The sequence below is a fragment of the Carcharhinus amblyrhynchos genome, chromosome 24 (genome assembly GCF_965287045.1).
Source record: "Carcharhinus amblyrhynchos chromosome 24, sCarAmb.v2.hapA, whole genome shotgun sequence".
Taxonomy (NCBI): Eukaryota; Metazoa; Chordata; class Chondrichthyes; order Carcharhiniformes; family Carcharhinidae; genus Carcharhinus; species Carcharhinus amblyrhynchos.
Window position 1 is genome coordinate 43,327,481 of NC_137347.1, and position 17,259 is coordinate 43,344,739.

Consider the following 17,259-nt stretch of genomic DNA (forward strand, 5'->3'; position numbering starts at 1 on the left):
AGCATACAATGAGAGTTTCTATGGATATATAAATAGGAAGCAGGCAGCTAAGGTAAATGTGGGACCTCTACTGAAGGAGGCTAGCGAATTGATAACAGCAAACAAAATAGTGACGGATATGCTAAATAACTTTTTTGTATCAGTCTTCTGTTATGGTTCAGCTCAGAAACAACCACTATAATGTATAACCCTCAACAAATATATCTAATGTATTCCAATCAAACAAATCCCATAGACAAAAAAAGCCTTTCACAGGTTTAAAACAACAAACACTAATGCTCATGTAAAACTGGACTTGAGACCTTTGGATGAAGTCTGCGGTTCTCTGGATAGACTCAGAATAGTTTGAAGTTAGAATAACTTCCCAAAACACCAGGGACTCTAGGCAAGTCACCACCAGCCAATTCTCCCCACCCAAAAGGCAAGGCCTTGCTTTCAGATAACCAGCAGAATTTCCAAAATCAGGGAGAGGGAGAGAGATGCCCCTTCTAAAACTCAAACTAAACATCAGCTCAAACTGAAAACGAAAGAAAACGCTTATCACCTGACCTGCCAACCAGTTTTCCTCTTAATAATGCGGAGTCATAAACATCCCAGTAAAAAATAAACAACCCCCCATTTAAGCAGCAATAAAGATACTCCTGTAGACAGCCCGGCAACAATGAGAAAAACAAACTTAAAATATTAGCTTACAACTGCAGAGAACATGATTAAAAAACCCACTTCTTAAAGTTACATTAATGTCACACTTCACTGTGGAAGACTTGCAAGTATCCCTAAGATATCAGATATGCTGATAACAAAAAACATTGTAAAACTTACAAAAATCCCAAGGGATAGAGTATTAAGAGAGTCAAGAGGCTAAATGTGGAAAGTTGCCAGGATCCAATGAACTACGTGCTAGGGATTTAATAGAAGTGGCTGCAGAGATAGTGGACCCATTGGTTGAAATTTTCAATACCAGGAGGGTACCAGAAGATTGGAAAACGGCCAATGTGACTCCCTCATTCAAAAAGGGAGAAAGACAGAAAGCAGGGAACTGTCGGCTAGTTAGTTTAACGTCTATTATTGGTGAGACATTTGTGTCAATAATCAAAGTGGAAATAACTAATCATTTAAGAAAGTTGAATATATTGAAACCCAGTCAACATGGTTTTATGAATGGTAAATCATGTTTGACAAATTTACTTGAATTCTTTGAGGCCACAACAAGGTGAGTAGATAGAGGGGAACCTCCAGATGTAGTGCATTTAGATTTCCAAAAGGCATGTGATAACATTTTGCGTAAGAGTCTGGTGCATGAAATAAAATCCCATGGAATTGGAGGGAATGTATTGGCATGGGTTGAAAACTGGTTGTCACAAAGAAAACAGAGTTGGAATAACTAGGTCCTTTTCAGAGTTGAAAAATGTAACTCTTGGAGTACTGCAAGATCAGCTCCTAGTTCACAACTGTTCACTGTTTTCATTAATGACCTGGAGGAAGTAACTGAATGTGAGGTTTCCAAATTTGCAGATGATATAAAGATAGGTGGAGGGGCATGTTGTGATGAGGATACTGTGATTATGCAATGGGATAGAGATAGATTGGGTGACTGGATGAAAATCTGGCAAATGGAGTTTAATGCGGGGAAGTGTGAGGTATTGCACTTTGGTAGGAGCGCTCAAAAGATAGATTATTATCTCAATAGAGAGAGACTGCAGGTGAGTGAAATACAGAGTGTGATGATATTGTGCCTGTAAGAAATATATTTATATCATGATTCTTGGTTTGTTTGGACTTCATCTCTTTTTGCAGGATGGCATTTTGTCTAGGATAACCTTTAAATTAATAGCTGGGAGAATAAGGTAAGTAGTCATTTTAGACATGGAATCTTTAAGCAGAACTAATGCATTTGTATTTACTTAGGTTCCCGCTGGGCCTTCAGAGTAGAATTTTGATTAGGTTGATTGACAGGGACAGAGTCATGTGCTTAATAGGAGGACTAAGCTTATAGGAAAAACAGAGTTTCAGTTTAATTTTAAAATACAAGCAGTTGCTGCCTGGATTGCCAGAAGCATTGACTTGCTGTCTCTCTTGTTCTCTGAAAAAACCTCTCTGATAACCTAAGTCACAGCAAGTATGTCTGTGTTTTGCTAACTAAATTTAAAGAGGGGGTTTAAGACTGTAAGAGGAATATTGCTGAATTGGAACTCTTAGAGCTTGATTAGCAGTTAAGACTTGTACCTTGTCATGTTTAAGCACTGTTCAATTGTTAATGGTTAAGCTAATCCATTTGTTATGGTTAAACTGTGTTGCTAAATGAAGTTTGTTTTGATAAAAGTGTCCCAGTTTGTCTGTAAATGTGCGCCTGGATTAAAACTCCAATCTCACACTAATATCAAAATAGAAAATTGTTGGGTCTAGTCTGACTTTGAATATACCTTGGGGTTTCTGGTTTGGATCCCTAACAAGAAGGATCTAGGTGTTCAAATGCATGAATCACAAAAAGCTAGTAGGCAGGTCCAATAAGTAATTAAGAAGGCAAATGGCATTTTAGCCTTAATTGCAAAAAGATTGGAGTTTAAAAATAGGGAGGTATTGTTGCAATTGTACAGGGTGTTGGTGAGGCCTCAGCTGAAACATTGCATACAGTTTTGATCTCCTTATCTAAAGAAGAATATAGTAACGTTGGAGGCAGTTCAAAGGAGATTCACCAGGCTAATTCCTGGGATGAGAGGATTGTCCTATCCAGAGAGACTAAATAGTCTGGATCTGTATTCCTTGGATTTTAGAAGAGTGAGGGATGACCTTTATTCAAACAAGATCCTGAGGGGGCCTCGACAGTGTAGATGGTGAGATGTTGTCTGTCGCTTGTGTGAGAGTCTTGAATAAGAGGACATAGTGACAAAATAAACAGCTGGTCATTTAAAACCGAGGTGCATAGAAATTTCTTCTTGCAGAGGGTGGTGAATCTCTGGAATTCTCTGCCCCAAAGGGTGGTGGAGGCTGGATCATCAGACGTATTTAAAGTGAGGTGGATAAATATTTGATAGATCGAGGACTAGAGGGCTAGGGGGAAATGGCACAGAAAAGGAGTTGAGGACAGCACTGATCAGCCATGATCACATTGAGTGATGGGGTAGTCTTGAGGGGCCTGGTGGCCACTCCTGCTTCTTTCCTTGTGTTGTTGAGTTTTTTGTGCTGCTCTTCAGTTAATAACAGGCAGGACATTGGAGTTAAGTGAACAAACCGATCAGCTGTGATCCTATGAATGGTGGATTGGGATCAATGGGCTGACTGAGTGGCCTATTCCTTCTCCTGTCGCTTACGATTTATAGTCAAAAGGAAAACTATGAACTATATCCCCTGAATAAAACACAATCTATTCCTCCCATCTCAAAGAAATCCTTGAATCCAACCTCCAAAAGGTAATGTGATAAATTCACCCTCTTCACCTTGTTTTTTTTCTTGCTGCCTTTTTAGTGCAAATGGAAGTTGCTCACATGCTTAACTCAACATTGCAACGTTTTGCACCAACTCTCTGAGACCATTTGCCACTGTCTGGGGGCTCCTGCTGCTATGACGCCCCGCCCACTGTTCAGACCCCGCCTTTGGGTAGTGCTGATTGGCTGTTTCATGAAGCAAGCCCCGCCTCCTGGTGAGCTGTGATTGGTTGAAGGCTGCAGTTGCTTTGAGTGACACTCGGTGCTTTGGAAGGGAGCGATGCGGCTGTGGATTGTTGCGTTGCTGAACTGCTGGCCAGGTACTCACCACAGAGTCTATTCCTCGGGACGCTTTCACCTCCCTACCCTAAAATCATTCTTAATGTTCCTGTTAGCGTGTGTCCACTGGCTTCATCAATGTAAGAAATGGTTATTCTGCCCAGCTCTGAATACTACTCCTGTCTAAAACACGATGGCCCGAGTGGCCTCCCTCAGTCTGTGATTCATAATTGGCGGTGGATGTAAAACGCTCACCTCAAGAAAATAAGAGGAGTGATCGGAAACAGTAATCCATTTCAGGATATTGTATTGAACCAACGGGATGAACGAGTACACTATCAAGGGCAGGAATCTTGGTAGTGTTGAGGAGCAGTAGGATCTTGGGGTCCGGGTCCACAGGACTCTTAAATCGGCCTCGCAGGTGGAGGAGGTGGTCAAGAAGGCGTATGGTGTACTGGCCTTCATAAATCGAGGGATTGAGTTTAGGAGTCGGGAGGTAATTCTGCAACTTTATAAGACCCTTGTCAGGCCTCATTTGGAGTACTGTGCGCAGTACTGGTAGCCTCACTATAGGAAAGACGTAGAAGCTATTGAAAGGGTACAGAGGAGATTTACAAGGATGTTGCCTGGACTGGGAGGCATGCCTTATGAAGTTAGGTTGAGGGAACTGGGTCTCTTTTCCCTGGAGAGACGTAGGTTGAGAGGCGACCTGATAGAGGTTTATAAAATGTTGAGAGGAATAGATAGGGTGGATTCTCAGAGGCTATTTCCCCGGGTTGAAATGGTCGCTACAAGAGGACACAGGTTTAAGGTGCGGGGAGGAAAGTACAGAAGTGATGTTAGGGGTAAGTTTTTCACTCAGAGGGTGGTGAGTGAATGGAATCGGCTGCCGTCAGTGGTGGTGGAGGCGAACTCGCTGGGGTCTTTTAAAAGACTTCTGGATGAGTATATGGGGTTTTATGGGATTGGGGGTTATAGATAGGTGTTGATGTGATCGGCGCAACTCGTGGGCCGAAGGGCCTGTTTGTGCTGTAGTGTTCTATGTTCCATGTAATCGACAGCAACAGTAATAATCTTCGCGGTTAGCCTGTCTAGACTTTGTTACTTCAAAAAAAATGTTTTCTATGAACACCATTTGCCTTTTACAAATCAGTGCTGGCTACCCTTAGCTCAGTCAAACCTTTGCAAATGCCTCTGGTTTCCAGCCCCCTGATTAGGGATTCCAAAACCTTACCTACTATTGGTGTTAAACTAACTGGCCTGTAGTCAGCAGGACTCTCCTCGCATCTTCCCTTGGATAAGGGAGTCACACTTGCCATTCTCCAATCCCGTGGCTCTTCTCTCATATCGAGGGAAGATTGAAAGGTTAAGGCCAGCCTCATGTCATCTCTATCCCCATTTCTTTTACCAACCTGGGATGGAAGCCATCTGGACTTATTCACTCTAAACTTTGCCAACCTTTCCAGTGCCACCTCCCTTCCAATTTTCACCCTGTCCATTGCCTCTATTATCTCTTTTATCAAATACTTTGTCAGATTCCTCTTCCTCAGTAAACTTCAATATGAAAACTCCTTAAGTATTCTAACCTTACCCTGTGACTCTCAGTATACAGCATCCTTTTTGTTCCGTTCCACTTCTTACTGTCTGCATACGATTGACATTCTGGTAGAAGTATTTTGAATTTCCTTTTATATTGTCTGTTATTGTATTCTCATGTTCTGCCTTTGCCAGTCTTATTTTGCTCTTCATTACTCCTGTTGTATTTGATCTGGTTCTTACATGGAGAATTCACCTGACATTCATCGTACATTATCCTTTTTTGATTCAAGATGATCTCATTCTCCCTCGTCATCCAGGAGCTGTGTTTTTTGGCTCCCTTACCTTTCACCTTTGTTGGTGTGGTAGCATGGTCCCTTTAAGAGGGTGTTCACTGAAGGCCATGTGGTCGGGCTGGACCCTATGGAGTGATCCTGGAAGCTGAGCCAATCAAGTGCAAGGGTCCCTTTCCCAGGCCGGGAGGGATTGGCAGTTGGGCCTCTTTTAAGGTCAAACCAATTAAACAAACTCGAACTAAATTAGGACAAAGTAAAAGGGACAGCTTCCCGAAAGGAAGGGGAACAGCCTGAACAAAATCAAAGTACAAAGGAAACTTAAAAACGTCAAATTAAAATGTGATTATTAGGGTCAATAATGCACCCCAGCCCCTGTGGTGCCCAAGGGACACGGAAAGGTTGGACCCAGGGAGTAGTGTACGATCGCGTAATTACTTAGCCAGACCCTATTTGTATATATAGTTAATTGTTGCTTTAGCAATAAAACCTTTGTATTCTGAAGCCTCATCGAGTCACCCTCAATTTATTACACTGGCGATGGGGAAACATTTTCCAAGTTCCTTGGGGCATGGCTAGAGGGGTAAGAGACTGGAGCATCAAACGTAAGAAAAACAAAGGACAGGCTCATTGTTAAAATGCCTTTAATCAGGAAATTAGAACATTTCAATCGCAAAATAGAAAACTGGGGCCAATATATTGAAAAACTACATTACCTAATTATGGTGAATGAGGTAACAACTGAAGAAAAGTGGAAGGTTATTCTGTTCACAATTTGTGGCCCACAGATTTACCGTTTAGTCAGAAGTTTAACATCACCTGATGCTCCAGATATCCAATCTTTTGACCAGATAGTTGAGCTGGTTAGGAATCATTTCAACCTCGACTCCCAATCATTATGTCGAGGTACAAATTTCGTTTAGCAGTCTGAGAGACGGTCTCAGGCTTCATGGCCGGGTTGAGAGGACTAACAAAGCATTGCAAATTCAGCCCAGCATTAGGAGAAATGTTGGGGGACTGGATGGTCTGTGGTATAAGCAGCCTGATTATTTGAGTTGATTTGATTTATTATTGTCGCATGTATTAAGATAGACTAAAAAGTATTGTTTCTTGCGCACTACACAGACAAAGCACTTCATTCATAGAGAAGGAAACGAGAGAGTGCAGAATTTACCGTTAGAGAACCAAAGCATACCTTTCATAGATTATGCAAAAGAATTGTTGGCAGAGACCTAAATTTCTCTCAAAAAAGTGGTGGAGCTGGCCCCGGTGACTGAGCGTAACAGGGTGTGAACGAGTTGCAAGGTGTGCCTAATGAGGTAAACTCAGGAGACTGGAAGATTTGTGTATCCTAAAGCCTGTTTGAGTTTCAGAATGGGCCATACCCACAGTCCCTATCCTAAAACCAGAGCAGACTGTAAGAATTTAAAGGTTTAAAGTTTATTTATTAGTGTCACGAGTAGGCTTACATTAACACTGCAATGAGGTTACTGTGAAAGTCTCCTGGTTGCCACACTCTGGCACCTGTTCAGATACATTGAGGGAGAATTTAGCATGGCCATTGCATCTAACCAGCATGTCTTTTGGGCTGTGGGAGGAAATCGGAGCATCCGGAAGTAATCCACGCAGACACGAGGAGAACATACAAACTCCACACAGACAGTGACCCAAGCTGGGAATCGAACCTGGGTCCCTGGCATTGTGTGCCAACCACTGTGCCACTGTGCTGAATTTGTGGGGACAACAAATTGGCAATAAAGAAGCTCAATTCAACAGGTACCCCATCCCTAACTTGAAGACCGCTACACAAAACTATATGGAGATTTAAAATATTCCAAAGTGGACCTCAGTCATGCCTACCAGAAGTTGGAATTGGATGAGAACTCCTTAAGGGCCATGTGGCCTGGTCAGATCCTGTGGAGTATTGAGGTGGGAAGCTGAGCTAATGGAATGTGAGGGCATGTATCCTGGGTCAGGAAGAATTGGCAGTTGGAACTAGGGAGGAGTAGTGTACAGTCACATAGTTATTCTGTCAGACCTTGTTTACATATATCATTATTGCTTTAGCAATAACCTTTGTGTTAAAACCTTATCGAGTTGCCCTCAACTTATTCCAGTTGAAGTGTACTCAGCCTGTACCTAAACAATCTCTTCCTTAAAAATCAATCATTGTTTCATTATTGTTTTTCCAGTGGAGCCTCTGATTCCATCTTACTCTGGCTAGATCTCATTAAATTGAGCCCTCTCCTAATTTAGAAGACCTATATTGCATTGTTCTCTGCTCTTTTCTGTTACTAATCTTAACATAATGGTATATTGATAACTTTTACCCAAATGTTCCCACGTTTGGTCCATTGGTCCACCTCATTCCCCAGTGCTAGATACAGCAACACCTCCTGTCTCATTATGCCAAGAACCTGGAGGATTGTATTAGTTGAGATTCTTCCCACTTGATTCAGATAATTCCTTACCATACAGACAATGCTGAATGGATGAGCTTATTAGTACTGTGTGCTATATAGGATGACAGATTTGACTGGTTAAACACCATCAGCAACCTGTGCAAACATCAGCATTCCTGAAATCTTGACTTTGCCAACTTACACCTACGCTGCCTGGAGCTGGTTTGTGATGTGTGGACCCCATTTTGGATGGACAGAATTTGTGCCACTGTTGATTTCTCTAGATTGGTTTGAAGTTTCTTAAGCCAGTGATAGTGTCAGAAAACTCATTAAGTTCTGTGTTTTTTTATGGATGTGAGTTCATTTGGGGAATACTAATTTTAAACCGATTTAATTATAGTGAAATATTACTAAATGACAAAATTAAAAAGAGAATTTAAAGACTGGTTGGACTTAAACAAATTCAAATGAATTACACAACCAAAATTAGTTGTTTTATTAAGGTATCGGTGTAATGATCACAATGGTAAATGGTGTATATAGATAAGTATATAACTGAACTGTTTGTTTTGTGTAGTGGTGAATGTCAATCATTTGGAAGTTCCAACATTTCCGAGCATTTACCATATTTCAGGTATGACACATATTTTCTTTAATATGTTTTATGAAGAGGGAACAAGAATATGAATGAGCAAACAGTGGATACATAAAGTTAGTTCATCTATCCACAATATTTTACAAAAAGCTGTTGTGGGTGAGAAGTAATAAAACAAAATTGGAAAATATGCACAGTCCGCTCCAGAATTGGCAGTATAATCATATTGTTCTGCGTATTCACCCACATCAGCATCAGACAATTCTTTCTTAATGGGAGCCATGCTTTACAATATAAAGTGCCATTATGTGGAGTTGCTGGCGTTGGACTGGGGTAGACATAGTAAGTAGTCTCACAAGACTAGGTTAAAGTCCAACAAATTTATTGTGAGTGGCACTCACAATTTGGATGAGAATATAGGAGGCACGGTTAGTAAGTTTGCAGATGACATAGTATACAGTGAAGAAAGTTATTTCCGATTGCAACGGAATCTTGATCAATTGGGCCAGTGGGCTGACGAATAGCAGATGGAGTTTAATTTAGACAATGCGAGGTAACGCACTTTCATAGATTGAACTAGGGCAGGATTTTCAGTTAATGGTAGGGCATTGGGGAGAGCTACAGAACAAAGAGATCTAGGGGTACATGTTCATAGCTCCTTGAAAGTGGAGTCACAGGTGGACAGAGTGGTGAAGAAGGCATTCAGCATGCTTGGTTTTATCGGTCAGAACATTGAATACAAGAGTTGGAATGTCTTGTTGAAGTTGTACAAGGCATTGGTAAGGCCACACTTGGAATACTGTGCAGTTCTGGTCACCCTATTATAGAAAGGATGTTATTAAACTCGAAAGAGTGCAGAAAGGATTTACTCGGATGCTACCAGGACTTGATGAATTGAGTTATAAGGAGAGGCTGGATAGAATGCAACTTTTTTCTCTGGAGTAGGAGGCTGAAGGGTGATCTTAGAAAGGTATATAAAATAATAAGGGGCACAGATCAGCTAGATAGTCAATATATTTTCCCAATGGTAGGTGGGTCTAAAACTAGAGGGCATAGATTTAAGATGAGAGGGGAGAGACACAAAAGTGTCCAGAGGGGCACTTTCTTCACAGAGGGTGGTGAGTATCTGGAACAAGCTGCCAGAGGTTGTAGTAGAGGCAGGTACAATTTTGTCTTTTAAAAAGCATTTAGACAGTTACATGGGTACGATGGATATGGAGGGAAGTGGGCCAAATGCGGGCAATTGGGATTAGCTTAGGGGTTTAAAAAAAAGGGCGGCATGGGCAAGTTGGGCTGAAGTGCATGTGTCCACGCTGTAAACCTCTATGACTCTATGATCTGATGAAGAAACGGCCCTCCAAAAGCTCGTGCTACCAAATAAACCTGTTGAACTTTAACCTGATGTTGTTGTAGTGGAGAATTTCTTGTTTTCCGAACTGCAATAGTAAAACTAAACCAAGTTTGCTTTGCAAAAACAACTAGCTTTTATTATCACAAAACTGCATGCAGTATATGGCAGAGTCTTGGAGACAGAGAGCAGTCCCTACAAACTGCCAATTCTGTACCAAGACCGCGACTGCTACAAGAATCAGTTCCATAGTTATACCTTTTTCTTATCAGTGGACATGTTCAGTTACTAATACAAGCAGTAATACATCATCAATTATATTAGGATCTGGTGATCTCCGAGACCCCTCTGTCTCATCAATAATACCATTATCTTGTCCTTTGAAGGAACAGAAAGGTTCCGGGATCTCTGACTAGATCTTGTTTTCTGATGTAATAGAAGGTTCTGTGACTCTGACCTTATCTCATAAGAACATAAGAACATAAGAAATAGGAGCAGGAGTAGGCCATCTGGCCCTTTGAGCCTGCCCCGCCATTCAATAAGATCATGGCTGATCTGTCGTGGCTCAGTTCCACATTCCCGCCCTCTCCCCGTAACCCTTAATCCCCTTTCTTATCAAAAACCCATCAACCCGCGTCTTAAAAATATTTAGCGAGGTAGCCTCCACCACTTCAACGGGCAGAGAATTCCAGAGATTCACCACCCTTTGAGTGAAGAAGTTCTTCCTCAACTCCGTTCTAAACCGCCCCCCCCTTTATCTTGAGGCTGTGCCCCCTAGTCCTACTGTCCTTTCTGAGCGGGAAGAGTCTCTCCACCTCTATCCTATCCATCCCATTCATCATCTTATATGTCTCAATGAGATCTCCCCTCATTCTTCTAAACTCTAATGAGTACAAGCCTAGTTTATTCAGCCTCTCCTCGTAGCTCAACCCCCTCAACTCCGGCATCAGCCTAGTAAACCTCCTCTGCACTCCCTCCAAGGCCAAAATATCCTTGCGTAAGTACGGCGCCCAAAACTGCACACAGTACTCCAGCTGCGGCCTCACCAATGCCCTATATAGCCGCAGCAAGACCTCCCTACTTTTATATTCAATCCCCCTCGCTATGAAGGCCAGCATCCCATTAGCCTTCCTGACCACCTGCTGCACCTGCAAGCTGGGTTTTTGCGACTCATGCACAAGGACCCCGAGGTCCCTCTGCACCGTCGCCTGCTGCAGTTTTTCTCCACGTAAGTAATAATCCTTCCTCCCATTAATCCTACCAAAGTGGACCACCTCGCAGTTGCCAACATTAAATTCCATTTGCCAGTTCCTGGCCCATTCGCCCAGCCTATCTAGATCCTTCTGCAGACTCTCCACACCCTCCGCGCAATTTGCCTTTCCACCAATCTTGGTGCCATCAGCAGATTTCGACACCATGCACTCGGTTCCCTCCTCCAGACCATCTATATAAATGGTAAACAGCTGAGGCCCCAGCACCAACCCCTGAGGCACTCCACTAGTCACCAACCGCCAATCCGAATAGCACCCATTGACCCCCACTCTCTGCCTCCTATTTGACAACCAATCCTCTATCCATGCTAACACCCTACCCCCAACTCCATGTCCCCTGACCTTCTGCAATAACCTCTTGTGAGGTACCTTGTCAAACGCCTTCTGAAAATCAAGAAAGACCACATCCACCGGCTCTCCTCTATCCACCGCCCTAGACACATCCTCATAGAACTCCAGTAAATTTGTCAGACACGACTTCCCTTTAACGAAACCGTGCTGCGTCTGCTCTATCAAGCAATTCCCCTCAAGATGCCTCGCTATTTCCTCCTTGATGACGGATTCTAACATTTTACCTACAACAGACGTTAAACTAACCGGCCTATAATTCCCCGCCTTTTGCCTGGCACCCTTCTTAAACAACGGCGTAACATTAGCCGCTTTCCAATCTTCCGGCACTTCCCTGGAATCCAGCGACGTCTGGAAAATAACCACCAAGGCATCCACTATCACCTCCACCATTTCTTTCAGAACCCTCGGATGCATTCCATCCGGTCCTGGGGACTTGTCCACAATCAGTCCCTCCAGTCTGTCGAGCACCGCCTCTCTCCAGCCCTAAGTTATGTGGAGTCAGCCTTATCAGGTCTTGACCTTCTCTGATATTTGTCATGTCTTAGGTTATTCAGATTCAGTTTTACAGGGGTCTGGCAATTTGGAATAGCTTGGTCAGCTCTCCTTTATACCAATTACTTGACCACTTTTCCCATCATACCACTGCTTCATTCATACACCAGCAGAAATTTGTGAGATGTCTTACTATAAAGTGCAACATAAACCACACTGGATTCCTCTCACAGATCTAAGAATAAGAGGGACACCTTTCAGGAATGCTAGGAGACAACATTATGGTATTCTACATGCATGTTGTACTATATTCCTGATATCTGACCATTCCTGTGACAGCAATGTTTCTTTGCACTTTCAATGGACTGACCTTGTTTGAAGAAATTAGGTGGAATTGTTTTTCTGTCGATTCTATAGAATTCTTTCTGGAATTGATGGTGCAATGAGGTAAACAGAGTAGCTAGAAAAATATTGAGGAATAATAGGTTATGGGGACTAAATATTGATACTGTGTTGGAATCAGATTGTGTTGTGTAACTGTGCAGTTTTTTGATCAATCTATTCAATATTCTTGTTGCGTTTTCCTTAAACAACCACTGGGGGACACTTCTGTTGTAAAATAATGGGCTCAGGTTAGTCTGCACTGACTACAAATGTTGTAACCCGTATGAATAGCTACAGACAATGTAAACCTGAATGCTGATTTGCTTATAATGGTTATCCAAGTCTCCAGCTCTAACCCTAACCTGCGAGACAGCTTATCTTGTTTTTGGTTGATCTGAAATGACATGGGGTTTCTTCTTCAGTTCCCTATCCAAAGATGGATCCAACCTACAGTGACCTGATCGCCATCAAGGGTAGGGAAAGAAGGCAGGTCTCAAATCCACACCAACCCAAACACGGATCAAATCCCATGCTGTTGGCACCGATCTGATCCACTCTGGCCATGCTGTCAACTGGTCCCCAAGGAGTTTAAGTTGCTATGACAACAAACATGCATGTTGTAAACTGGAACTATAGATTGTGATAATACCATCAGACATAGGTGCAAAATTAGGCCACTCGGCCCATCAAGTCTGCTCTGCCATTCAATCACGACTGATTTTTTTTTCCCACCCCCATTCTCCTGCCTTTTCCCCATAACCCCTGATTCCCTTATTAATCAAGAATCTTGATGATGATAGAGGCTCCAACTTCTTTCTCCATCACCTAGCTGACTAGGAATCTTTTCTGCCATTGGTGATTTACAAGTTGATGCTCAACCAGCTTGACAGTGCTAGGAACGCACCTTACTTGGCAATGAAACCCCGGGGTTGGACTTGAACCCAGAGCTTCTGGCTCAGAAGTATGGACCTCCTCCATGGAATTTGCATAAACCAAATAGTATAAAATATGGGATGTGGTTTTAAGGCAGTTATGCAGATTGGAATGTGTGTGCAGCTAGTGAACGTCATATTTAGAACTCTGGTCTCTTTCCAATTTTCCCTGACGTGAGAGAAAAGTCTGTATGAGGCAGCAATGTGTGACTGTGTCCAAAATAGCAGATTTGACACAAGTGCTGTCAATTAGCAGAGTTCATGTTTGCTGGTAAGAAGAGCCAGCAACCCTTTATCATGTTGAAAGAGGTTTTGATGTCTCCAGCTCTGGATGTCAGGCACAGACCATTAAAGTAACCAACATTGATTAATTGGAGTGTAGTTGAGTAGATGTGATTTTTAGATTTTCCCTTTGTGAGCAAAAAGCTTTTCCATGTATCAAGAAATACAAAAAGCAACTTTAATTTATTCTAATAATAGTTCTGTAGTAATAATGAGATCTGTAGAAAGATTGTGTGGACTTGAAATGTTAACTCTGTTTCTCTCTCCACAGATGCTGTCAGAACTGCTGAGTAAATCCAGCATTTTCTGTTTCTATTTCATCATCTGCAGTATTTTGCTTTTATTTAGTTTATTGTAGTTAGTCTGTGTGAAAATACTGCTAAAGATTTCCATGCTCAAAGGCTGAGGTCTAGCTGTATTATGATGTATCTGCCTAACCTGGGTTCGATTCCCGGCTTGGGTCACTGTCTGTGTGGAGTTTTCACGTTCTCCCCATGTCTGCATGGGTTTCCTCCAGGTGCTCCAGTTCCATCCCACATTCTGAAAGACATGCTGATTAGGTACATTGACCCGAACAGGCGTCGGATTGTAGCGACTAGGGGAATTTCACTGTAACTTCATTGTGGTGTTAATGTAAACCTTACTTGTGACTAATAATAAATAAAATAAATAATAAAGATTAGCTGTCCAATCAGTCCACCTAAAATTCTAAACTTAAACAATATTTTGAGCTACTCATTGAATATTTCCATTAATTGCACGTACATTACATTTTTGAGTAATGCACAAATTCACTTCTTTCCAACTAAAAGCATTAATGAAGGATGCCTCTGTCAGTATATCTTTAGTTTTTTTTCTCACTCACATTTAAATTTCTAGAGCAATGAAATAGCAGTCCAGAACTGACAGTACCCTAGAAAGATCTAGAATGAGTATAGCATTACAAATCAAAAGTTTTATAAGATTATGTTCTAAACCATCAATTTAATTTCAGGTAGAATGGAGTTATGAAGTGAGTCATGTGATCTGTTACAGGCTCTGCCTGACAACAGGCCACGAGGCCTGGTTACCTTGGGAACCTGGGACATGGGGTGCTCAGTCAAGAGAGTACATAGAGGAGAGTGCTCCCTTCCTGTGAACTACCAAACAGAATGTGGGAGGGAAGATGGCCTCCAGTCAAAGAGATGCATCCCATGTCAATCTAAAAACACCAGAGCACTCATCTAGGTGTGGCTGGGTAAACACGCAAACATACAAAGTAGGCTGAGTAGACTGGGGCTATACTCATTGGAATTCAGAAGAATGAAGGGAGATCTTATAGAAACATATAAGATTATGAAGGGAGTAGATACGATAGAAGCAGGGAGGTTGTTTCCACTGGCGGGTGAAACTAGAACTAGGGGGCATGGCCTCAAAATAAGGGGAAGCAGATTTAGGACTGAGTTGAGGAGGAACTTCTTCACACAAAGGGTTGTAAATCTGTGGAATTCCCTGCCTAGTGAAGCAGTTGAGGCTACCTCATTGAATGTTTCTAAGGCAAGGATAAAGGATGAGTATAGCATTACAAAAGGAATAGTATAGCATTAGTAAAGGAATTAAGGGTCATGGTGAGCGGGCAGGTAAGTGGAGCTGAGTCCACGAAAAGATCACCCATGTTTTTATTGAATGGCCGAGCAGGCTCGAGGGGTCAGATGACCTATCCTGCTCCTAGTTCTTATGTTCTTATGTATGAGGTGTGGAGATCTTCAGGTTAAATCACCAGTAGACCGTTCTCCCCGTCCCAAGGGAAGAGCAGCCGATGGTCATTTGGGACGCTGGTGTCTTTACCTGCATCTGTGCTCAAACATTTTTAGCGATATCTCCTTCTCTTCCTGTTTGAAAACCGAAAGTCTCAAATTTCTCAATCGCCTCAGGGCCAGCTAGACTGAAGAGAATGGACGTTTGTTTGATAGTCAGCACCGCAGTGGATATGCCACTTTATTTTTGAACTTTGTCTAGTTACTTGTGATGTTTTCATAAAAAGCAAGTGGGTCAATGCGTGAAGTCCCTGTGCCATTCTACTAACTCCTGACACCATGCAGAAGCGCTGGAGTTTCAATAACAGCTGCCTTGGGACTAACAACAGTAAAGTTTGCTGATAATATTAAGCAGCCCTTGCACGCTGTGTGTCTATCCATGCCTGGGGTGAACTCTCGGACTGCCGACATGTGACCCCTTTTGTAGCCATGTCATTTCAGCGTCCACATGGTCCATAGAAAGTCTTGCTATCTTTTTTACATTCCGAGCTAAATTTCTCTCATTTTTTCCCCGATTAACCTTCTAATCATTCTCTGTTGTTCTTTATATTCTAATCATTTATCTTTGTGCGGTTATAAACTTCTTCCTTAATTTTGATGCTTAGTTAAGCATGGACGGTGTCTCCTCCCTTTAGACTTTTCCTTTATAGGAGAGTCACCAGTCTGGACAATGCTAGTAATTAGTTTTAAAATACTCTGAAAACTGAGGAAGTATTTTGTGATGGTCACTTGATGTTAAGACTCAGCACAACAGTGGAAAGTGAACCTGTTGGAAGCTGCGAGTAATGTTAGACCAGTTCCTATAAACTGCAATTCTACAGAGAGTGGGCCATAAGGTGTAACTGTGGAATAGGGGTCATGTTAAGGGGGGAATAGGATACCTTTTCTGAAGTTTATGTATTAGTGTTTAATCATTGTTGTTTGTTTGTTATAATAAAAGTTACGACTTGAAATCTTGTTGTGAGTTTCCTTTTAGACAGTCACTGGGAATACAAATCTCTTGTTTAAAGTTATCCGTCTTTAAGGGGATTGGAATAAGTGTTGTGACTGGACCAGTCTCACTTTTTCAGAGACAAACACAATGAGAAAAGCTGCCACACAAGTCCATAAAAAATAAATTTAGCAATTTTACCACACTGATGATGACACCTGATCTTCTGAGAAGAAATGAGACATTGAATATGAGGAAGTGAGAATTAAGTTACATATTTGTCTTGTGGCCTGGGACTTCCGTCAAGAGATGACTTTGTATTTCCTTGCTTGTTTGATTCTATGAATGCTATGAAGAGATTATCATATAGGTGGGATTGAACCTTGTTGTCCACATGATTGACTATTTGTTCCTCTTGAGCACTTGTTCTTTTGACAATGCCTTCTCCAAAGAAATTTGCATTTATAACAAAAACTTACAAAGTCAAGTAAGTCCAATTTATATAATGTGTAGCCAATAATAAATTGCATTTATCCAGTCTGTAGAAAACATTGCCAGGTGTTCACAGCAGTGTATTGAACAAGATTGCTTGCTGTGCCTCCTACAGACATAGTAAAACAAGTGACAAAAGGTTTGCTGAATTAGATACGATTTAAGGAATGCCTTAAAGCAGGAGAGAGGGGACAGCACACTGGCACAATGGTTAGCACTGCTGCCTCACAGCGCCAGAGATCAGGGTTCAATTCCCGGCTTGGGTCACTGTCTGTGTGGAGTTTGCGCATTCTCTCTGTGTCTGCATGGGTTTCCTCTGGATGCTCTGGTTTCCTCCCACAGTCCAAAGATGTGCAGGTTAGGTGGATTGGCTATGCTAAATTGCCCCTTAATGTTAGTCAGGGGGACTAGATAGGGTAAATGCATGGGGTTAAGGGGTTTGTGGTTAGT

General features: G+C 42.0%; 1 protein-coding gene across 1 annotated transcript in view; it reads left to right on the top strand.

Moving 5' to 3' along the window:
- Positions 1–3,704: 3,704 nt before the first annotated feature.
- The window catches only part of LOC145357694 (digestive cysteine proteinase 1-like), a 43,047-nt gene continuing 29,492 nt past the window's right edge, over positions 3,705–17,259 (top strand). Inside the window, exons 1-2 of the mRNA XM_080211122.1 lie at positions 3,705–3,745; positions 8,513–8,569. Coding sequence (XP_080067248.1) covers positions 3,706–3,745; positions 8,513–8,569 — 97 coding nt within the window. The 5' untranslated portion in view covers position 3,705. The remainder of the gene's footprint in view (positions 3,746–8,512; positions 8,570–17,259) is intronic.